Raw genomic sequence first — 24,284 nt, 5'->3', positions numbered from 1 at the left:
AGGCGCAGGGAGGGCGGCCCTCAGCCGGAACCATGGCGAGATCCAGCATCAGCGACTACGATCGCACCGAGGCTTGGCTGGATGATCATTTAGACTTTGCGCATTCATACTTTGTCCGGAAGGCAACCAGGTAAGAAGCGTTAAACTAGCATTAGTTTCAATAAATCGTGCACAGCCGCTCGCTTTGTTTTCAGTCAGAAAAGGGGGACGTTTTTAATCTTAATTGACTGCAGTTTGCAGACAATTCATTTAAGCGAAATTCATTTGAGATCTATATTGGGATTGATAGGCTATTGGTGCGGTTAACGATACAATAGCAACTTTATTATGTTTGAAAGGCAGATGGGACAGTGAAAATTTGTTCATTATTGGTTAGTGTGGCCGTTGGTTATTATAAGCATTCAATGCATAATCATAATAATATTTTAGGGGAACACAATATTTCCTTGTGGTGTCATGCACTGCTGGCAGAGTGTCAACTTCGAATATTCAGAATATCAAGGTGAATACTACACTCGGTATCTGGGAATCATCCTTTTCAACACGCTTTTCCCCTAACATGTAAGACCAAAAATATTATCTCTACAGCAATAAGTAATGACATGCCACAGTTGATAGTGTAGAGTATTACATATTGCAGTAGGGACAAGATATGTCAGATTATAAAATGAGTAATAGAGAAATGGTTCCTGATATGAACTTCATGATAAAAGTGTGATTTATTGTGGTCTAGCACAGTATGACAAGTGAAAAACTATGAAAAAGACTTAGTCACAACCATAAATGTTTTGTTAATTAATATCATTTCTAAGTAGCAGCATGCAGAAAGGTGTCAGAAAACAGTCATTGTTCTGATAATTTAGCACTTGAAATTAGCATGTATCGTCTTTGTCACTTCATTTCTTAGTGGCTGCCTTTTTAAAATATAGTTTAGCCACTGTACCATTGTAAGTACAGTACTTTAAAGGACAGTCCCCTTGTACTTTATAAAGACTGCTATGTGATTTTTCTGTTGCCTCAAGTCAAAACAGAATTATTTTGTAACAGGTGTAATCAATCAATATATATTGCCATCATTAACTCAAATGCCAAATTTTATGATCACTATCCTTTTTCAATATAATTATTAAACTGGTGAAGGAAGTCGCATGCAAAATATTACTTTGACACTAATATTACTTTGACACTGATAATATATATTCATTGGGTTTGTATCTCATTTAAGTGAATGAAATATTCAGCAATACTGATATATAGTATTTTGCTATATATTAATTGGTCTTTTGGCATTTTCTTACCAAAAACATTTTTTAAAGTGTTTTCTGTACATTTTTTAAAAAAGGAAATGACAGACTATATTCAGATTTCTCATTAACACTGAGAGCACAGAGATAAAATTTGAAGAAAACCAAAAGAACTGCAGATGCTGTAAATCAGGAACAAAAACAAAGTTGCTGGAAAAGCTCAGAAGGTCTCGCAGCATCTGTGATGGAAAAAACAAAGTTAACGTTTTGGGTCTGGTGACCCGGTTCTGAGGAAAGGTCACTGGACCCAAAACATTAATTCTGTTTTTTTTTCCTTTACAGATGCTGCTAGACCTGCTGAGCTTTTCCAGCAACTTTGTTTTTGTATAAAATTTGAAGATGTTTTTATGACACTTATACACCCATTATTATCAAGAGATAAAAATCAACAGACAGTGCTTCTATTAACAAAACAGCAAACATTTTCAGAAATCAATCAACTTTTTCAAAGCTTTTCTTTGTGTTTTTGTGTGCACCTCCAATTCTTGGTTATTTGAAGCATTCTGTTCATCAAATAGGAAACAAAACCGTTTCAAAAAGGCAAAACAATCAACAAGTTTCGAAGACGTAGCACAAATTCATATCACTCTGTGAGCATCTGTCTGACCAGATTGGCGGATGAGGTGATTAAAGGATCTGTCTTCTGCAATAACACAATGTGTTTCAGAACTTCTCAAATAAAACTGCTAACCTGCCAACAATGATGTTTCTTCCTGTTGATGCCCAATTGAATATGATGATGTAGAGGAATTATTGAGCCTGACTTAATTCAGATTCTGAAGCTACACTAGATAAATTAACATATTGTGACTGATAGACTGTATAGTCTAATTTGTAGTGTTGGCTTCAGTAACTTATCCAAGCCAGTAGTGACTAAGAGTAATTTGCATTATGTAAAAGTAATTTAAATTAGCAGAAAATGAGAAATACATAAGAAGATGAAGTGCAGCTTTTGTTGAGTAACCAAACTATGTGCTTTGGAAAAAGATTATGGGCTCAATTTGCTTGTGGCTTTTGTCTTACAAAATGCCCAGCAACACATTCACATCACAGAAGGAGGCCATATATGACCCATCATGTCTGCATCAGTCAACAAAAATCTGACTGTGGTAATGTCATTTTCCTGTTCTAGGAGCACAGCTCTGGATGCTGTGGAATTGCAAATAAACATCTGAATATTGCTGAGTGCTTCTGATTCAGCCACCTTGCAGAAAATAAGTTCTAGACTCCTATTGCCTTCTAAATGATGAGGTTATCCACAACTCACCTCTTACCTCTTACCTTAAATCTATACTCCCAGTTATTGACCCTTACATAAATGGAAAAAGTACCTTCCTGCACACCCTATCTAATGTCCCTCATAATCCAAAACACCTCTATTAGGCTCCGTCTCAACCCTGAGAAAACAATCACAACCTATCCAATCTCTCCAAACAGCTCAGACCCCGCAGACGAGGCAGCATCCTCATAAATTTTCTTTCTCTGCACCTTCTCTCGTACAATCACATCTTCCTAGAATGTGGCAATGAGAACTCCATGTGGTACTCCATTTATGGCCCAACCAGCATTTTATACAATTCCAGCATAACCACCCTGTTCTTGTATTCTATGCCTTGGCTAATAAATGCAAATATCCCATAGACTTCTGTCACAACCCTATCAACCTTCCCTGCTGTCTTCAAGGATCATGGATACGTATGCCAAGATTTGGGGAGGCAATGGCCTAGTGGTATTATTGCTGGACTGTTAATCCAGAGACCCAGATAATGTTCTGGGGATCTGGGTTCAAATCCCACAATGGCAGATGGTGGAATTTGAATTCAATAAAATATCTGGAATTAAGAATCTAATGATGACTGTGAATCCATTGCCAATTGTCAGAAAAACCCATCTGGTTCACGAATGCCCTTTAGGGAAGGAAACTGCCATCCTTACCTGGTCTGGCCTACATGTGACTCCAGATCCACAGCATTGTGGTTGACTCTTAACTCCCCTCTGGGATGGGCAATAACTGCTGCCTAGCCAGTGATGCCCTCATCCTGTGAATGAATAAAGGAAAAAAAAGATCCCTTTGATCTGCAGCACTTTCCTGGCTCCAACCACTCATAGTGTAATCCTTTCCCTTGATTTTCCCTCCCTAAATCACCTCTCATTTTTCTGGGTTGAATTCTGTTAGCCACTGCTCTGCCCAACCGACCTTACAATTTATGCCTAACCTCCTCACGACTCACCATTTTGTAAATTTGTCTGCTTTGAACTTCTTGGTTGCACTTTCGACTGAATCATTAATGCATAGCCCCACTGGTAACAGACTTCCCTGATCCATTATCCTCTGTTTCCTGCCACTCAGCCAATTTTGGATCCAATGTGCTATTTTGCCTTGGATCGCATGGGTTCTTACTTTCTTGACCAGTCCACACTGAGAGATTTTATCAACAACATCACTAAAATCCATGCAGACCACATAAAATGCATTAGCTTCATCAACACATCTGGCCCCCTCATCAAAATCTTTGATTAATTGTGTCAAACATGACTTTCCACTATATAAAAAACAGGCTGACTATCCTGATTAATCATGTCTGTCTAAGTGCAGACATAGTCTGTCCTCAGAATTATTTCTAACAACTTAATTGCCACCAAGATAAGACTGATTGCCTTGGAATTTTCTGCACTATCCCTCTCTCCCTTTCTAAATAATGGGATAATTTTTACAGTCCTCCAGTCTTCTGGCACCTTACCTATGGCCAGAGGAAACCTGAAAATTGCTGCCAGAACTTCAGATATCTTATCTCTTATCTCCCTCAACAGCCTGGAATGCATCTCCTTCATGCCTGCAGATTTGTCTACATTTAAGGCCGTTAAATCCTTTAGTACCTTCTCTCTCTGTCTGTCTGTATGTTAATTTTCTCTTTTTTTTGACAATCCTTTACCCTGAAGTCTATACCTGTGTCACTCTTTGCCATTGTGAAAATTAATGCAAAGTATTCACAGAGATCTGTGTCTACATCTTCTAGCTCTGTACACAGATTACCTCGATAGTCCTTAATGGGCCTTATTCTTTCCCCAGTTAATTTCTTGCTGTTTTATATCTAAAAAAAACCTTTGGGTATCCTTCTATTCTACCTGCAATACTTTATCGTGTGCTTTCTGAGCTTTCCTAATTTCCTCTTGTAAGATCACCTCTGCACTTTTTCATATTCCTCTAGGCACTCTGCCTTAATGAGCCCTTAGTATCTGCCATTAGTTTCACTTTTTTCCCCTTAATGCTAACTTTTCTGCTGTTTCGCACCCTGGGATCTCTGGTCTTAGTCCCACTGTCTGCCTGCACAGGATGTATTTGCCGTGTACTCTTACTATTTCCTCCTTGATGCCTCCAACTGTTCTGACACAGTTTTATCTGCAAATAGCTGCACCTAGTTCATTTGGGTCAAATCATAACTTATCATAGTAAAATTAGTCTTTCTCCTGTTTAGAACTTTTATTCCCATCCAATCACTATCCTTTTGCATAGCAATCATAAAGCTAACTAAGTTATAGTCATAATCTATTGATAGCCAATTGATATGGCTCTGACCTGATTGGTTTCTATTTGAAAATTAGGTTCAGAACTGCCCTTGTTAGGCTTTTTAAAAGGTCCTCTTGGATGCAACTTAAGAATGTTGTTCCCTCCTTACCTTGCACATTAAAACTATACCTGGTAATAATTAGGGAGGTAGGGGGTATAGAAACTGTTCTCTGCAACTATGACTATTAAGTCCCAAATACGGTGGCCCAACCAGTATCAGGGTTAAGGAGATCTTCTCAGGGCTGGAGAGGAACTTAGACTTGGAGAGAAGGGATCCAATTGTTGTCATCTACATTGGTATGACAACATTGATAGGACTGGAAAAAGAGATTCTGCTGAAAGGTTTTGAACAGTTAGGAACAAAATTAAATGACACAGCCTGCATGCATCCCTGGATTATTACCTGAATCACAGAAAACTGGTTCACAGTAAATAGAGTCAAAAGAGTTAAATCGATTGATTAAAGATTTGTGTAGGAGGAATGGATTTCAATTTATGGGGTACTGACACTAATGTTAGGTTAGAAGGGAGCTGTTCCAGTTAAACCACGTGGGACCGGTATCCTGGTGAAGTGAATAACCAAGGCTGTAGAGGTGGCTTTGAACTAATTAGAGGAGTGGAGAGTTCAGCAGGGGCACATATCAGCTTACAAAGCAAAAGGACATAACAACATCACAGAGCAACTATATAATGATATCCAGAGTGGAACAGGAAGGGATGAGTGTACAAGCATATTAAAAGCAGCAACTATTTACAAAGGGGTAAATAAAAGTGAGAAAGCAAAATTAGTGGCTCTTCACTTAAAAATGCATGTGGTATTTGGAAGAAAATAAATGAAATAATATGGTTCAAATAGTGGGTTGATCTTATAACTATAATGGAGACATGGTTACGAAGGGATCAAAGCTTGGGAACTAAATATTCATGAATATGTGAATTTTTGAAAGAATAGGAAAGGAAAGGTGGTGAGGCAGCTTTGTTAGTGTGAGATAGAATAAGTTTGATAGGCATAACTGATCGAAGATTTAAATGATATAAAATCCATTGAGTGGAGAAACAACAAGGGAAGTAGGCACTGGTGGGAGTTGTGTATAGGGCTCCCACATCTGCTGGTCTATAGAACAATGAATTGATAAGGATATTTAAAAAGACTAGTAAACTAATCATAAATGATGTTAATCATATTTACTTTGGAAAATCAAATTGGCAAAGATACTCACAAGGAAGAATTCACAGAGCAATATTTTGTGGATCTAAAGGGATCAGGCTATTTTGGTTTTGATATTGTATAGTAGGGCAGGTTGAATAAATGAGCTCAGAGTAAAGGATCCCATAGGAGACACTGAGCAGAACATAGTAGAATTTAACATTCAGTTTCAAAGAGAGAAACTTGGGTTGGAAACAACTCTGCTTAATTTAAACAAGGGTAATTAAATAGAGGTAAGGGTTGAGTTGGCTAAAATGAACTGGAAAAGGAGTTTAGCAGAAAAAAACAGCTGAGAAAGAATGGGAGACATTTAAGAAAATAGTTTATGACTCAGAGCAAAGATATGCCAGTGAGGAAGGAGGTCTCTGGGAAGGGGTTGGTTAAACTAATGATGTTTAACCAAGGAAGCCAAGGGATTTACAAATTAAATAAAAACATACAATGTGCCAAAGATTAGTGGTAAACAGAGGAGTGGGAAAGTTTTAAATGCTAACAAAAGATGACTTAAAAATAATAAAGAAGGATAAAATATACCAGGAGAGCAAGCTAGCAAGTAATATAAAAACAGACAGTAGAAGCTCATTTAAATACATAAAGAAAGAAGAGAGGTAAATGTAAACATTGACTTCTTAGAGAATGATACTGGGGAAATAAAAATAGTAAACTAGGAAATGGCAAAGGAGTTGAATGAATACTTTATATCAATCTTCATGATAGAAAACATTAATAGCATTCCAAAAATATTAAATAATTGAAGGGGCTAAAGAGGGACTGGGGGAGGGAGTGGAGGAAGAAGTAAACATAAAATATTTGGAAAAAACTAATCAGCCTATAGGCTCCTGGACCTGATGGGCTGCATCCTAGGAATTTAAATGAACTAGCTACCAAGATAATGGATGCACTAGTAATAACCAACTAAAAAGTATTAGATTCAGGAAAAGTCCCAAAGGATTGGAAAATTGCCAATTTATTCAAAAAGGGAAAGGAGACAAAATCAGAAAGCAATCAGTCTCCTCTCCAATCTTCCTACCGGCAGTGTGGGCTCTGAGGCCCGTGTGTGGCAGTGACTTTTGGAAGTGAAAATTAATGCTGTGAACAGTGTACCAATGCTGATTGCTGTGCGCAGAACATTGGAGCATCTGCACGTGCAGCTTGGCGGGAACATTATTAACAATAGGCCAGTTAGCTTTACATCTGTTATTAGGAAAATGTTAGCGACTATATAAAGAATGTAATAGCAAAGCATTTAGATATACATAGCAGAATCAAGCAGATTGAGTTAGCACGCCTTCATGAAGGGGATTAGAATCATAGAAACACACAGTACAGAAGAGGTCCTTCGGCCCAACAAGTCTGTAAAAAAACTACTGTAAATCCCACTTTCCAGCACTTGGTCCATTGACTTTAAGGGGGTGGCAAATAGGATAACGACGAACAAGTAGAAGTAACAAATTTACATTTCTAAAAGGTATTTGACAGGGTACTGCACTTAAGGCTACTTAATAAGATATGTTTTTAATAGTGTTTGATGTAGTAAATTAGCATGGTAGAGGAGTGGCTAACTAATAATAGACAGACAGTTAGATTAAGGGGGACATTTTCAGGTTGGCAATCTGTAACTGGCGGAGTGCTACAGGGATCAGTGGTGGGATACTTGCTTTATAATATTTATTAATGATTTGGATCAGGAAAATGGGTATACTATCAGCAAGTTTGCAAATGACATAAAACTAGTTTGGAAGGCAAGTGGTGAGGAGTCTGCAGAGTGATATAGTCAGGTTAAGTCAGTGGACAAAACCTTGGGAGATAGAATATATTGTGGGAAAATTCGAGATTTGCACTTTTAGTAGGAAGGACAGAAGATTATTTAGATGGGAAAAGACTAAAGAAAGTGTCAGCATAGAGGGATTCAGAGATTCACGTGCATGAAAATTAAAAAGCTAGCAACCATGTTCGGGGGTAATGGAGAAGGCAATTAGACTGTCGGCCTTTATTTCAAAGGATGGGCTTATACGAATACAGAGATCTTGTTAAAACTATACAAGAGACTGTCAGACCACACCTTTAATAGCATGAACCTTCTTGGTCCCCTTATCTAAGGAAAGATACATTGTATTGGCAGCAGTCCAGAGAAGGCTCACGAGGTTGATTCCGGGTATAGAGGTATTTTCTTGTGAGGCAAGGTTGATTAGGTTGGTGTTTAGAAGAATGAAAGGAGACTGTATTGAAAAAAAAATAAGATTCTCAGGAGGCTTGACAGGGCAGATGCAGATAGATTGTTTCTCCTTATGGGAGAGTTTAGGACCAAAGGGCATAATTTCAGAATTAGGGGTCACCACTTAAAGATGAGGAGGCCACAACGATGCCACCCGAAGGTTGCAGGAACAGCAACTCATATTCCGCTTGGGAACCCTGCAGCCCAATGGTATCAATGTGGATTTCACTAGTTTCAAAATCTCCCCTCCCCCTACCGCATCCCAAAACCAGTCCAGCTCGTCCCTGCCTCCCTAACCTGTTCTTCCTCCCACCTATCCCCTCCTCCCACCTCAAGCCGCACCTCCATCTCCTACCGACCAACCTCATCCCGCCCCCTTGACCTGTCCGTCCTCCCTGGACTGACCTATCCCCTTTTCTGATGAAGGGTCTAGGCCCGAAACGTCAGCCTCTCTGCTCCTATGATGCTGCTTGGCCTGCTGTGTTCATCCAGCCCTGCACCTTGTTGTCTAAAGATGAGGAGGAATACTTTTTCTCTTAAGAGGGTAGTCAACACTGAGTTATTACATTACATTCATGGCTGAAATAAATAGATATTTAAGCAGTAAGGGAATGTAAGTTTATGGAAAAGGTAGAAAAGTGGAGTTAAGGATTATCAGAGCAGTCATGATCTCCTTGAATGGTCTATTCTGCTCCCACATATTATGATCTTATATTTGAGTAATTAAAATTCCCTACTATTGCTACCTTATTATTCTTAGACTTCTCTGAAATTGATTACATATTTGATCCTCTATTACTCCCTAACTATTTGGGGATCTCTAATACACACTCAGCAACAAGTCTGCTCCTTTTTTTTTGTCTTCCACTGACATGGCTTAATTTGATGGTCCTTCTAGATATAGGTTACAATTGCTACTTTGATCAATATTCTGACACCCCTATTATTCGAGTGCCCTCTCCATCTCATCTGAATATCCTCTAACCAAGAATGCTGAGCTACTAATTCTGCCCATCCTTCACCCAAATCCCAGTCATGAATTTATCAGACTCCCACATGCCTATCTGTGATCTCAGTTCACTTATCTTATTCCTCAGGGTCCTTGCATTAAAATATATTCCATTTAGCTTTGCTAAACTCACTTCTTTCTTACCTAGCCTATGCTTTCACAGCCATCCAGACACACTTACTTATGTATTAACTTCTAATTCACTACAGCTCCCCCACACCCGCCCCTCACCACCATCCACCCCCACCCCCCCACCCACCGCCACCCCACAATTCTAGTTAAATTGGCCCCAGTAACATCACTGCAATGATGTTGGGCTCATTCCTCTTGAGATTTAATCTGTACAACCTGTACGGGTCCCAACTCCCCCAGAAATGGTCTCAAGTAATCAGGAACCTAAAGCCCATCCCCCTGTACTATCTCCCCAGCCATGAATTAATCTGTTTTGTCCTTCTATTCCTGTACTCTCTACTGGATGGCATTGGGAAGATTACTACATTTGAAGTTATGCTTTTTAATTTTCTACCTAACTCCCTGAAGTCTGCTCGTAAGACCTAATTTCTCTTTTTATTCGTCCCATTGGTCTTAAATTGGACCACAACCTCTGGCTATTCGTCCTCGCCTTTCAGAATACCCTGCAGCTCTTCCATGACATCTGGTAGCGAGGAGGTAATATGCCTCCACAGATGAACCATCAATTTTTGAAGGCTGAGATGCACTTGGGGGATTTTCCTCACTGCCTAACTGGTCCATTTCTTATATTTGACAGTCATCCATTCCCTCTTTGCCTGAACTTCCTTACCCTAAGGGGTTGACTATGTCCTGAAATGTGCTATCTACAAACCTTTCAGGCTTGTGAAGCTCAGTAGTGGCCCCAATTTTCACTCAAGCTCCAAAACCATTACATTCATTAGGCTTCCAAAACACTCAATTTTGCACAAAAGCTGTGTGTGGGAGAAAACATAGTTTTCCTGTGCATCCCACAGCGAGTCACCAAACTCAGGAGTGGTGTGCATGTGTTTTGACTCTAAGAGCTTCCTAATCCAGAGAAATGCCATGCAAAATATGTGTGGAGTGAAGAATGCAGAAAAATCAATAAATTTAGCATTTTGCAACTTAATTCCCATCTGTGTTGGGAGACAAACATCCTGCTCACAAATTCTGGTTATGTATTTAAAACTGTGGAGGAATGAATAAATTAGCGGCACGAACTTAAAACCAGAAGTACCAGAACACAACCTAAAGAAGCAGGTAGCTGATCTTTACATGAGGTTAACAATGATTTAAGTTATTACAATTTAACCCACCCATTGGGAAACTAACAAGTTCAGGGCTAGATTGGAAGGAAGAATCTATAGGTAAGAGGCTGAACTATTTCTGCTGAAAGCATAACTTTGGTCATTAAAGATTCTTCCTCAGTTAATTAGCTTCAACATTTCATGGAGGTGAGCAAGAAAATAAACCACTCTAAGGCAAAGTTGTAACATCTTTATTGGAGGTTGGTTAGCTCTGTTGGCTGCTTTGTGATGCAGTAAGGGTTCAATTTCTGCATTGGTTGAAGTTACCACAAAGGACCCTTCTTCTCTACCTCTCCCCATTCTTCAGGCATGGTGACCCTCAGGTTAAACCACAGCCAGTTGTCTCTCTCTAATGACAGAACAGCCCTATGGTGTGTTAAGGTTATGGTGGCTTTACCTTTTTTAACATCTCTTTGCCAAAATGCATGTCATTAGAATTAGTATATGAAGTGGTCACTCAGTATTACTGTGCATGGATAAAATTTAAAGTGAACTTTTAAATCATTTGGGCCTAGCAGAACTATGTTGTATCTTGAGGTATCACATTGAACCAATTTAACTACCATACAAAGTAATATTTTCTATTATCTAATTTTGGCATTAAACGGTAATGCCTAAAACTGAAGTTTTACCACCAAATAAAACAAAATAAAGAATTGCTTGGATTGGTAAATTGATATGGTCTATTTATAGAAGACAACACTGCAGATAATAACGAGTTGAGGAACCGCAGAGCTAAAAAAACCCACAGTTGGAATTATGTACAGGCCTCCAAACAGTAGCTCGGAGCTGGGGCACAAGATACACCAGGAGATAGAAAAAGTGTGTAAGAAAAGCAAAGTTATGGTGATCATGGGGGATTTCAATATGCAGGTGGACTGGGAAAATCAGATTGGTAGTGGATTGCAAGAAAAGGAATTTGTGGAATGTCTATGAGATGGCTTTTTGGAGCAGCTTGTGGTGGAGCCCACTAGGGAACAGGCAATACTGGATTTAGTGTTGTGCAATGAGGTAGACTTGATCAGGGAGCTTAAGGTGAAGGAACGCTTAGGAAACAGTGATCATAATATGATTGAATTTACTCTGCAATTTGAGAGGGAGAAGATAGAACCAGAGGTAACGGTGTTACAGTTGAATAAAGGCAACCACAGAGGCATGAGGGAGGATCTGGCCAGAATTGACTGGTAGAGGAGCCTAGCAGGAAAGACAGTGGAACAGCAATGGCAGGAGTTTCTAGGAGTACTTCAGGAGACACAGCAAAATCCATCCCTAGGAAAAAGATGCATGGTACAGCAATGATGAGGCAACCATGGCTGATTAGGGAAGTCAGGGATGGCATAAAAACAAAAGAGAAAGCATATAATGTGATGAAGGGCAGTGGGAAATCGGAGGATTAGGAAGCTTACAAAGACCAATAGAGGGCAACAAAAAAAGAAATAAGGAGGGAGAAGATTAAATATGAGGGTAAGCTAGCAAGTAATATAAAGGAGGACTGTAAGAGTTTCTTTAGATATATAAAGGACAAAAGAGAGGCAAAAGTGGACATTGGACTGCTGGAAAATGATTCTGGAGAGATAGTTGTGGGGAACAAGTAAATGGTTGAGGAGCTGAATTGGCTGTGGAGGTCAGGTCATTGAATATATTTAAGATGGAGATGGATAGGTTCTTGATTGTCAAGAGGATCAAGGGTTATGGAGCAAAAACAGGAGAATGGGGTTGAGAAGCTTATCAGCCATGATTGAATGTTGGAGCAGACTCGATGGCTGAATGGCCTAATTTCTGCTCCTATGTCTTATGCTCTTATGGTTTTATGGTCTTAATTCAACCTACCTTTCTACAGAATAAGCATCCAGTGACAGATTTGTCACCTCTCTTGAGACAATCTTCTGAGCAATAAGACTCAAGCAGTTAAGTCAGCAATTTGAGATGTAAGCATAGGCTAACGATCCTCACTGGTATTGTGCATAGAAGGTTCTTCATGTTCCAGTGTTACCAATGCTAAATTTGTGTATTTCCTTGAATGAGGATTACAGTCTCAGTCCTGCTTTGCATAATAATATGTAAATTCTGTTACAGAGTTACAAATTTATAGCCTCATTAGGTTCCTGCAGACTTTTCACAATTAGTACAATATTATGGCTAATCCTACTCCAGCTCTATTGCAAAATATCAATTGCCAAGTTCTCTACCTAACTTGACAATGCTTTGCATGTGTTGTTTGTTGTATGTATCCCCACTGGTATTGAATACTTTCTAAGTTGCAACTGATTTTTGCAACGTATTTATCCTGAAATTTGTTTTTACTTTCAGCCATAGTTGTTATTAATATTCCTCTGTGCAATGCTTAAGTTACCCCCTCAAAATGTTCCACCACGTTAAACAGGCTTGACCCACCATTTAAAAACTACCCTCGTTCAGCTGAAAAATAAGGTGTTCAGTCACTTTATCCTTAATTTAGAGTGTAATACTTTCCCGACAACAGATATTAGGCTAGCTGGTCAGTAATTCCTTTGTATCCCACTTTAACTATTCTTAAATAGCGAGTGACCTGTTCAATTTTTCGATCTAAAGGAACAGTTCCTGAATCAAGATAACTTTGCAACATTATAGTTAGGGCATCTACACTATTTCCACCTTTTTTTTGCATTTTTATATGCTTTTTCTTTTGGCTTTGAGTTACAGTCTATCACTTTAGTCATCCACAGCTATTTAGACAAGTAAATGTTTTTGAATGTCTTCTACTGATCCTTACTTAAATCTAGAATTTTAGTAGCTGTTTCAGATTTTGTCCTTACAAACATAACATTGAACGTTTTCATATTATGATCTCTATTAGAGAAATGTCTCTGTATTGTTAGGTTATTAACTAAATCTGTCTCATTATCCATTACCAAATCTAATATGATATGCCCCCTTGATGGCCCTTGGACATATTGTTGTAGAAACTTATCCTGATCACACTCATGAAATCCATTACCTTTATGAAAAGTGGAAGCCTGCTTATCTCAATCTACATGAAAGTTAAAATTCACTGTTAAAACTGACTTGCCTTTGCTTTTTCCTTGAGTAATGTCTGAATTTATACAATCTATTATTTCAAAGTTGTTACGAGGGCACAACTCCCATGACAGTCTTTAGACATCCTTTTCTAAATTCTACTCAGTCTCCGCTGCCAAGTTACTTCTCACTGTGTCCTTTCTTAAGCTTGTAGTGATTTCATCCTTAACCACTAAGGCTACTCCTACCCCTCCACCATAATTCAGTCTTTCCTCCAGACTTTATACTGTTCAGTTCCCATTCTTGCAGCTAACATCTAGTAATAACAGCTATGTCACACCCTTCAAACTGTGCCTGTAAATCAATTCAATTCAATTTGATCTTTATACTTTATGAAGAAAGCCCTCAGGCTATTCACTCTAGCCTGTCCTTCTGCTTTAATGCTGTATTCATTTGGTCTTTATGTCTTTCTCCAAACTTGATTGCTTTAAATGTTTTAATTTTCCATTTATTTATGGTACGCAAAGCGTGATTGCTGCCTGTTACTCCACTCTATTCTATTCCCTTTTGTTTGTTTTTAAAGTATTAGTTATGCCAACCTTTCCATCTGAGAATGCCCACTTCCTCCCCTTTTGCGAGTTTACAGATATTGTGGCTGCACTGTTTATCCTTTCTCCGAATTCAGGCGGACTCCATACCATGGTACAGTTCCTACCTGTTCCACTACAGGTGCTAGTATTCCAATGAAATGGAATACATCTTTCCCACGCCACACTTTCAACTGCATGATTACCTCCATAAACTGATTGTTGCACTTATCTGTCAGATTGCATGCGGCTCAGTTCGGACTCTAACCCTTGAAGTCTAAACTCGAGTTAGTGCCTGGTATTCTCTCTCTTATGCCCGCTCTTCCCTATGTTGTTGGTCCTAACATAAATCAGATATTTGGCTCTTCCCTTTCTGTCTCCAATATACTTTCAAGCTGGTTCAACATGTGTTTCAGTTAAGACATCATGTGGGACTTTCCATCCTGTTGACCAACGATGTTACCTATCTCCCTAGTTGTTAAATTCTGTACAACTATCGTATTACACTCCATCTCCTCCCATTTTAACAAGGTCCTATTCTCCAAGTTATCCTTATCCTCACAAGTAGTAAGTACATTGTACCTGTCGGATAGGATCAGGTTCTGCAGTTCAACATCCTCACTCTGCATGCTATTATTCATAGCAACAATATTCTGTATTTGCGCTTCTCAATGAGGTGTCACTGAAGTCTAGAGTCAAATGTCCAGATGATTTACACCTCCCATATGTATCAGAATATCTCCAACTCCAATTCCAACTCAATGGACAGAATTTTCAAGAAGCAATGGGTATGAGATCAGAGGTGGAGTGAACCTACAATATTCTGTTATTAAGCGGTGATATCAGTTCCTAAACTGGAAAAATAAAGTCAGGAAACTGGATCCTGCAACCCACCTGACCAATCAATGACTGACCAATCATATTCAGCTCACTGAGGACCAGCTTTCAATTTTTGACAGGAGGTGTGACAACGAGAAAAGGCCTTAAGCTTATCTATGAGGGGAGGTGGAGGCAATGCAATGGAAAGCCAGTTGTCGCTGCAGATTATCATAAAGCAGCAAAAATGGGTAAGGGTCAAGAGAGAGTGTTAGGAGTGTTTCTTCACTTCCAGAGGTGCAGTCACATGAGATATTGCACAGTTGCTTTCTCTACAGTAGGACTAGGGCTAACTTTCTGGCTCATGGTTCTGCTCTTCCTCTAGGCTTACATCTCTCGTATGTTCAAGAGCACTGTGCACCCTCAGGCTTCAGTTCTTGTATATGCCGATGATTACAAACCTGAGGGCCTCATACCTGGGTGTTGCACCTTTCGAGACTTGAGTCAATTGTCAAGACATTTGAGGAACTGAATCCATGTCTTTCCCATAGCTGCAGATATTCACTGTGTGAGCCACCTTCAGCTACACCTGCATTGCTTGGCTAGCTGGCCTTTTCCTGTCACTTTCAGGGAAAATAAAAACACTTTGGCTTGATTGCTCACCCCTCCTCCAAGAGAACCCATGAGAGGCAGTGAAGTATCATGTTGTCAGCCTGACACAGAGTCATGACCTAGTGCTAGCCTGCTGTTTGCTGCCATCTCTGGCACAAGACAGCCACAACAATAATGACTGTAAATTGAGCCTACTAAGTGTGACTTGCGTGCCCATCGCACCAAACTGAACTGCTGAAAAGCACATTATGTGTTTTAAAACCAAGGCATTGCTCCTGATATCAAGATCAGACCTCATAGCAAATATCCTGCCAATGACTTGGTACAAGAGAAGATTCAAGGTGGGCACATATAGATAATCTTTCACATCCTGCAACGCAAACACACAATTTGCTCTGTTACATGATATTTATTTATACCTCCTTTTTAGTTTAGAAATTTTGTTTTCTTTTATTATATACCAAACTCCACAGAACACTAAAACATTGGTCAAATTATTTAAAGACTTTTTGCATCAAGCTTACACGAACCATTACAAGTATTGGAAACAAATTGTAACACATCTTCCATCCCGACACTGACTTACCTGCCTTACTAAATTCCTAAATAAAACCAAAAGAACTACGGATGCTGTAAATCAGGAACAGTTCTGAGGAAGGGTCACCGGACCCGAAACGTTAACGCTTGTTTTTCCTTCACAGATGCTGCCAGACCTGCTGAGCTTTTCCAGCAACTTTGTTTTTGTTACTAAATTCCTACTTCTGCATTCCATTTACAATATCCACTTTTATAAACATCTTGTGCATTAGGAGATACGGTTATTTACTTATATATTATAAATATCCAAGCCACATTCCCATTGTAAGGGTGGACTCAGTTTTCTGTCCATAGTAATTTGCACCAATTCAAGCTTTATTTTATAGTAGTTTGACTGTTAACTGCCTCTGGCAGAAAGTTTCAGATTAAAATGTATTCAGTTTATTATGTTTTTTTAAATAAATTCCTACTTAAGTTTAAATGTTAAAGCTAAATGAGAGTTTGAGATATCTTCACCAATACTTACTATAGAATTCCCAAAGGTACTCCACTTATGAAACTACACTTTTGTTTTCCCAACTAATGTCTACTTAATGGCTTCATCTAACCTGTGGCAAAATTTAACTGGTGATGAGAGAGGCCCACAACAGTTGGGCAGCCCGACATTTTTCCCTGTGTGTGCTTGTGTCAGACAGAGTGGTCCCTCCTTAATAGCCTCCATGGCTCCATCTGAGACCTCCTCCCTATGATGTAAAAGCACTCTTCATAATTACCTTCACCTCCTCCCCCTCCCCCGACCCTTCCACCTAGTCCCCCAATCTCCTCTACCCTTGGTCTGTCAGTTTGGCCCTGATGAGACTCACTTCCAGGCAAGTTCTGAAAATGTTCCATTTGTAATTGCCAGTTATTTTACAGCAACCACCAGCTCTTTTAAGTTCTCTCTCTCTCTCTTTTCCTTTTTCTTCCTGACTCTTTCTCCCCACCTGGAGTGGTGTTTTCTTCCCAGCCTAATTCAACATGGAATCTCCCTTGGTCAAAAACCCCTTTCTGAGGGTACTTTTCAAAAATTTATTTGGAGTTCTGTACACTGACTGTTCTTAGACAAATTTATTTATATAATTCAAAAGCTCAAAATTGCTGTGTTAATTTTGCGGAAATAGGGGTTCCTTAAAGCAAATTAATCAATTATGTTGAGTCCCTTTAAAGTTTTTCTTGCCTTCTGTTGTATTTCTCTGGAACCAGAATTCTCACGCCTCCATTGGCTGTTAATATACTCTTGGGTATTTCAAGGATCATTTTGTCTAGTTATCTCTCTCAGCAGTTCACCTAGAATTTATAGCTGTACAGTTAAGTAACTTGTAGTTCCTTTGTTTTAGCCTCTTGTGCTCAAGCGAGTGTTAGATTAGCTTTTTTTAAAACAAAAGAATGTCACCACTCCTTTGTTTACAACAATATCAATGAATATTCCAATTATTGAAGTTTGTAAAAGCAATTTTGGATCACTAGAAGCTTGCAGGCAATTCAGTAAAAAGTAAGAGCAAGTTATTGCAGATGCTGGAATCTGTAACCCGCTGTGATCTCCAGCATTTTCTGTTGTCAATAAAAAGTAAATTTTCAGTTTACACACAATTCCAGATACAAAACCATGGCACCAGATTATCTCTTGTTCTCTTGATTGAGGAAATGGTAACATTAAATTATTTTTATAACATTAGATTATAATATTGTACTATAATATAATAAGTCATTGCTTAAAGGATATTTATTAATATTGGATAGACATTTTTATTTTTCATAAGTTATATTTGCTGTTCACAATTTTAAAGAGGCTGTTGAATTTTATTGAGTTTTGCATTAATGTTTGGAGACATTGATAAACTTTATTAGGCTTCAATGATTTCATAGATCAATGCAAATAGCACAGCCCATAAAATCCTTCAAAACTAAGCATTAAAAAAATTGACTGAAATAATTTTAAGGAAGAACTTCCTTAAAACATAGGTTTTTGGGGATAATTTTGAAACCTAGCTAGATCATTTTACAGAAGAGGACAAGATCTTTTATTAGTTGATTGCTCATGGTTAAGTAAATAGTAACGTCATGCCAGTTAAAATTTTGGACTTGATTAAAAATGTCATGGCTTCAGCATTTTCTGATCCAGTAAAACAGAATTTGTATTTATAAAGCTTATTTTTAGGGATGTGCTTAAGTGGGAATTCAACTTCGCAGTTACCTAATTTACATTTGTGAAATCCAAAGGAGCACTCATACTTCACAGCCTGTCAGGCTGTTTGGAGCTGTGAATGGGGGGGGCAATGGTGTCTTAGTATTGCCACTAGACTAGTATTTCGGCAATCTGTGTTATGCTCTGGGGACTCAGCAGATAGTGGAATTTGAATTCAGAATGTCTACTCATAAATTTTTTATCAATTATCATTGAAATAATTGTGATAATGTCCCATCTGGTTTACTAATCTGCTTTACGGGAGGAAATCTCCCATCCTTATCCTGGTCTGGACTCCAGATGCACAGCAATGTGTTTGAGTCTTAACTGCTCTCTGAAACATCCTAGCCAGTCATTCAGTTGTATTAACATTTGAAAGGAATGAAACTGGTGGCCTGTGAATAATGGGCAATAATTGTTGGAGCAGTCAGTGCAGCAAACATCCCTTGAAGGGACAAAAAAAGCTCAAAAGCAGCAATTGAGTTTACTAATAACTCCTGAACAGTGCATTTAAAGGGACCTACCACCTGAAGCAGTCAGACAATTTGGGCATTGAGCAGTAAGCTGATTTCAAGATGACATAACCATTTCTTACAGGAGCAGCAATGCTACTGACCCAAATTTCTGACCTCTATCACTCAGTTACTGCAAAGCACAACAAGTTAAAATTGGTTTCAGGGACAGTGATATGGCATTCATTTAGGTTAACACTCTCCATGCACCATACCAATTAGAAGAGGGAGTGGAAGGCAGGGTGGCTTAGTGCCAACTGTGTATCTTTTAATATATTTGTTAATGTTTCACTTGAAGCCTCCGCCTCTTCCAAAAGCCTGAAGTTGCGCTTGATTTTTCTGCCCTCTATTCCCTATTCACTCATATGCCTGTCTAGCCTCCCCTTAAGTGAATCCATACTATTCACTTCACTACCACCCTGTGGTAGTGATTTCCACATTCTCCAACACTCTTTGAGCAAAGAGTTTCTTCTGAATTCTGAATTGCCCATTGGATTTCTTGGTAGCTATCTTAGATTGGTAGCCTCCTGTTGTGCTCTTCTCCACACATGGATTACATTTCTTAGCTTTTGCAGTTCTGAAGTAAGGTCATTGACATGAAACATTAACTCAGTGTCTCTCTCCACATTGCTGCTAGATTTGCTAAGTATATTCAGTATTTTCACTTTTTATTTATATGATAGAACTGTGGGATTCAATTACGAAAGCAAATTCCCAGGAAAAAGCATTTAACAAAAATAGAACTTGACTTATTTAGTTAGCGTAAATTGCCAATCCTAATGTTACCCATATTTGGTATAAACATCTGGGATGTTATGGAATTGTGCATCCTCTGACTCATTATGAGCAGATCTGTGACTGATTATATCAAGTCTTTATAACTATCAAAGGGTCAAATTTCTGCACGTATCCGTTGTAGCAAAGTGTCTCTTTTAGGAATTAATTAGTATTTGAGGATTAATGGGGCAGAATTTTATAGGGGCTGGAATGATGGTGTCAGTATGAGAATTGTAGTGGAATTGCATGAGACATCCACCGAGGTCTATCTTGGTATTGTGAGCAACTCGCTGCATCTTTTCTGTACTTGGCAGGTGTTTTGGCTAGTTTCTTGCTAAGCAGCCAATTGCCTATTAAGGAGAATTATTGCTTTTCAATGCCTTATTAACTGCACATCTCACCTCATTACTATACTGCTTCTTATCTTACCAAACACTCAGAACAAACTAGACATCAAGATTTCTTGACATAGAAATCACAGAAGGTACCTGGTGACTTCAATGAAAGAGCCTCCATGTTGCCGATCCCACAACAGCATCTAAGGGCATGAACCATGGGCAACATCTGCATGCGCTCCTCATCCACAGACATTGGAATCCAGGATTTGCCAACCTCCTCCATGATCCTCAAGGCACCTCTGTGATCTAATTGCAGGGTGCTTAAGATGTACAGACCTGTATTGCAGAGTGTACCAGCAATTGGCATTGAAATGCTGCTGCAAAGACAGTTTGCACATGGATAGGCAATCATGGATTAGGCCAGGATACATTGCAGGGTTGCTCACTTGGTCTCTTAGTGCTTGCTCACTTAGTTCATACCTGTTTGCACATAGCATCCATGCCATACCTCGCCATGTATGCCAAGGTATTGGTGCTTCAGCTACAAAGACAATTAGTACTGTTGTATAGAGGAGTTCATTTGTGCAGACGTAGAGTCAGGCTGTTTGACTTACCAACTTAATGTAAAATTCTGTATATTATATTCATTCTTCTATAAAGGTTCTTTCAAAAAAGATAGTAAAAGATTTCTCATTGCACAAACTAAACCTAAAATAGCCCATTCTCTGAATCTCAACCTATGGTTCAAGAAAACCATCTCATATACTTTGCAGGAATTTGCCTTCCACAGCATTAGGGCTAAGTAGCTTTACCCGGTCTACATCTAGATTTATGTATTATCCTTGATACATGCACCTATAAACTCCCAATGAAACCTGACATTAACATAACTGTTTTCTGGCTCATAAATAACTCGTATCAATGATTTCTGCCTGTTGCTATTTCTTAGCTCTACTGAAACTGATTCTACATTTTGATCTTCTGATGTAAGATCCTCTTTCACAAATATGCTGATCTCGTTCTTCATTAACAGTGCTACCCACCCCTTTTCCTTTTTGCTTATCATTCATGCATGTTGAATACCCTTAGGTTCCCAGCCACCCTGCAGTCATGTCTCCATAATGAAAATAATAAAAGTATGTTCTGTGTTTGATGTAATAGCATTGATGGAAATTGAGCTCAACTATTGTCTAAATATGGAGCGGTTAACCTAATCATTGTAACTGGACAGTACAATAATATGTTGTGGGATATCTTTAGGTCACTGCCCTTTATTGTGCAAGGGCTATTGGACGGATATCCACAAAACCCTGAGAGCACTATCGACTTTTCAAGACTGCAAAGATGGGAAAAAATAGCTTTGGGATTTACACCAATTCTAATCAAATATTAATGATAGCTGTGCTAGTTTTAGACTTATCATTTTGTGAACCTTTCCCTGGCTTTCATGGGTCATCTTAGGAATAGAGTATCGGACAAAAGTTTTGTCCTGTACTTCTCCAAATCACTGTCCATTTTCAAGCCCTGGGCTCGTGATCAAAAGCTGGCAAAAACTACAAATGAAACTTTCTGTTCAACAGTCTTGTAGCATTGACTCTACAATAATCTCACATTAGAGCAGCTTCAGGACTTTAATTACATGAATTTTAAAGCTTTGGTACCTGATTATCATATCAAGGATATTCCTGATGACCAGGGAATCTAGAATGAAGGGTCACAGTCTAAGGATATGAGGTAAGGCATTTAGGACTGAGATGCAGAAGAAAGCAGTTGAACCCAAAACATTGAAGGAGTTTAATATAGTTTTAGGGCTAAAGAGATTAATGGGTACAGGGAGAAAGCAGAAACAGGATACTGAGTTGGATGATCAGCCATAATCACATTGAATGGTGGAGCAGACATGAAGGGCTGCATTGCCTGCACCTATTTTCTATGTTCCTATTTAATGCAATCCTCAACTATGAAAACAGGCCTGAACTCTGTGTCCTGACTAGTTATTTTTCAGTCAGTTGTTGAAATACTCTCTGTAGGTTTCCTTACTTATTATAATTTTTCTTCTTTTACTAATAACATGTTGACTTCCATTTCTGATCCATTCTAACCTTCCCCAGCATTATGCCTATCAGCTGCCTCTAGGCCTGAGCAGTCCTGTCTTCCTTGTCCATTGCCTACTATTTCTGACATGCTTACATTCACTTATCTTTGTTATGTTCTCTGCAATAGAGATTACAACTCCTTTAATACCACATTTTTTGTAAAAAAGCATAAACTGTAACTTTCAGAAAGGTCTGATCCTAATATAGTGCAAGAGAGCTATCAGACTGATTCCTGTACCATAGAGATAAGATAAACTGAAAGAAAATACACCAAAAAGAAATTCAAATTGGTAATCTGTTGTGGGCTGCATACCATCCAGAACGCTACAGCTTGAGGCCCAGGAGATAATGCATAAATTTCAATTGCATAGACCTCGTAAATAAATAGCTGGCTGGTGGATAAGAGTAGGATTTTGAGCAACAAGAGATTGCTTTTGGGGGAACCAATTTAAATGGCTTAGAAGGGTTTTTAAAAGATCCTTAGAGCAAGAGAGTGAAAGGGAAGCCCAAGCTAGGGGATCCACAACAAAACTCACAGTGAAAACACAATATCTTTTCTGGGGCCAGCTCTTCTTCTTCTAGGCCAGCTCAGTGGCAAAACCACCTCAGTGTAGGGCTCTGGTGTATGGCAGTGGTTCTGGTTTACTTCATAGGAGCCTGAGCTGCGTGTTTTATAGAAGATCCCATTGGCTTTTCGTAGATATCTCTCTTAGCTGCTCAGATGCACAACTGAGGGTCATAATCCGCAGAAAGGCAGAGGGATCAGTGCAGATACATCCAGGGTGTCAAGTGTTAAAATCAATCCTTTAGCATTTGATTTTCTTTTCATCTTTCAGATTCAGACCCAACATGCTGTATAATTCCCAACATTAATAGATTTGATTTATTTAGATTTTGATTTATGATAATTTCCCTTTCTTGTCCTGTTTTTAGTTTCAGTTGATGGTCCCTAACTATTATTGTTTTATGCACATTACACTGGCAGATCAAACACTGAACTAATTTTTCGCTATTTTCTCTCCACTCACCTCTGCCCTCTTAACCATGGATCTCACAACCTGAGAGTTGACTTTACAGACATAAGTTACACAATATTTGGCAGCTGTTCCTCAGCCTTGACCTGGACCCCAAAGTGTAGGCTACACAATATATGGCATGATTACATGTACATTTATACACGGCACTATAAGACTGAACTGTACTGCACTCTGGTGTAAAGCAACAATATCTCCCTAGCCCTGATAGCTTACTTTTTAAAAAAAATATATTGAACACATATTTCTTTCAGTAATTGATTTCCTAGTTTTGAGTGTAGTAGACTGAAGATTTTAGTTGATGAAAATCATAAATATGGAGTTTAGAATTCTCTGTCCTGAGTCCCTCAAACCATGCAGTGTGACACTAAATATTATACATCATTGCAGACTTTCTTGCCTACGGGTAGTTCAGTCAGGCAGTCTGTGCATTTTACACTGTCTGGCTCTATTTTATCAGCAGGAAGAGCCTTTAGCACCAGTCTGTGTCCAAATTATAACAATTTGCTACATATCATTGGACCTAACAAAATAGAAGTTACCTGTTTAAACAGCTGTTGCCAGTCATCTGCCGTAGTGTGCTCCTACTGGTAGGGTTCTTGTGGCTCAGGGGTAGTGTCCCTGCCTTGAGATCCAGGAGGCCTGGGTTCAAGTTCTACCTGTTCCAGAAATGTGTAATTAACGTAAATAAAAACCGAAAGAACTGCGGATGCTGTAAATCAGGAACAAAAAACAGAAATTGCTGGAAAAGCTCAGCAGGTCTGGCAGCATTTGTGAAGGAAAAGACAGAGTTAACGTTTCGGGTCTGGTGATGGCAATGCACCTAATCCGCACACCTTTGGATTGTGGGAGGAAACCGGAGAACCCGGAGGAAACCCACACAGATACGGGGAGAACATGCAAACTCCACAGAGACAGTCAACTGAGGGTGGAATTGAACCAGGGTCCCTAGCATTGTGAGGCAGCAGTGCTAGCCACTGAATCACTGTGCTGCCCCAGTTTTATTTTTTGCATGTATTTGATATATAAGTCAACTCCCACCACCAGCTCTTTTTAACCACAACGTTATTCTTGCATTAGCAGTCAAAAGTCGCTCTTCATTCCACAGATCCATATTTTACTTAACTTATAAATGCACACAATAGATTGAGCA

The 24,284-nt window shown here is 39.0% G+C and overlaps 1 protein-coding gene across 4 annotated transcripts in view; it reads left to right on the top strand.

Moving 5' to 3' along the window:
- Positions 1 to 24,284, top strand: part of pde5ab (phosphodiesterase 5A, cGMP-specific, b) — a 167,801-nt gene that overhangs the window by 1,551 nt on the left and 141,966 nt on the right. For 3 of the 4 annotated variants that reach the window (XR_007262654.1, XM_048600054.1, XM_048600045.1), the window contains exon 1: positions 10 to 130. The exons of the other annotated variant lie outside the window; for it this stretch is intronic. Coding sequence is in view for 2 of the 3 variants with exons in the window: in XM_048600054.1 (XP_048456011.1) it covers positions 33 to 130 (98 nt within the window). In the remaining variant the exon portion in view is untranslated. Of the gene's footprint in view, positions 1 to 9; positions 131 to 24,284 lie in introns of those variants that run through there. 4 annotated transcript variants of the gene reach the window in all.

This window comes from Rhincodon typus, chromosome 1, assembly GCF_021869965.1.
Source record: "Rhincodon typus isolate 14 chromosome 1, sRhiTyp1.1, whole genome shotgun sequence".
Classification (NCBI taxonomy): domain Eukaryota; kingdom Metazoa; phylum Chordata; class Chondrichthyes; order Orectolobiformes; family Rhincodontidae; genus Rhincodon; species Rhincodon typus.
This window is presented reverse-complemented; position numbering and strand designations above follow the sequence as displayed.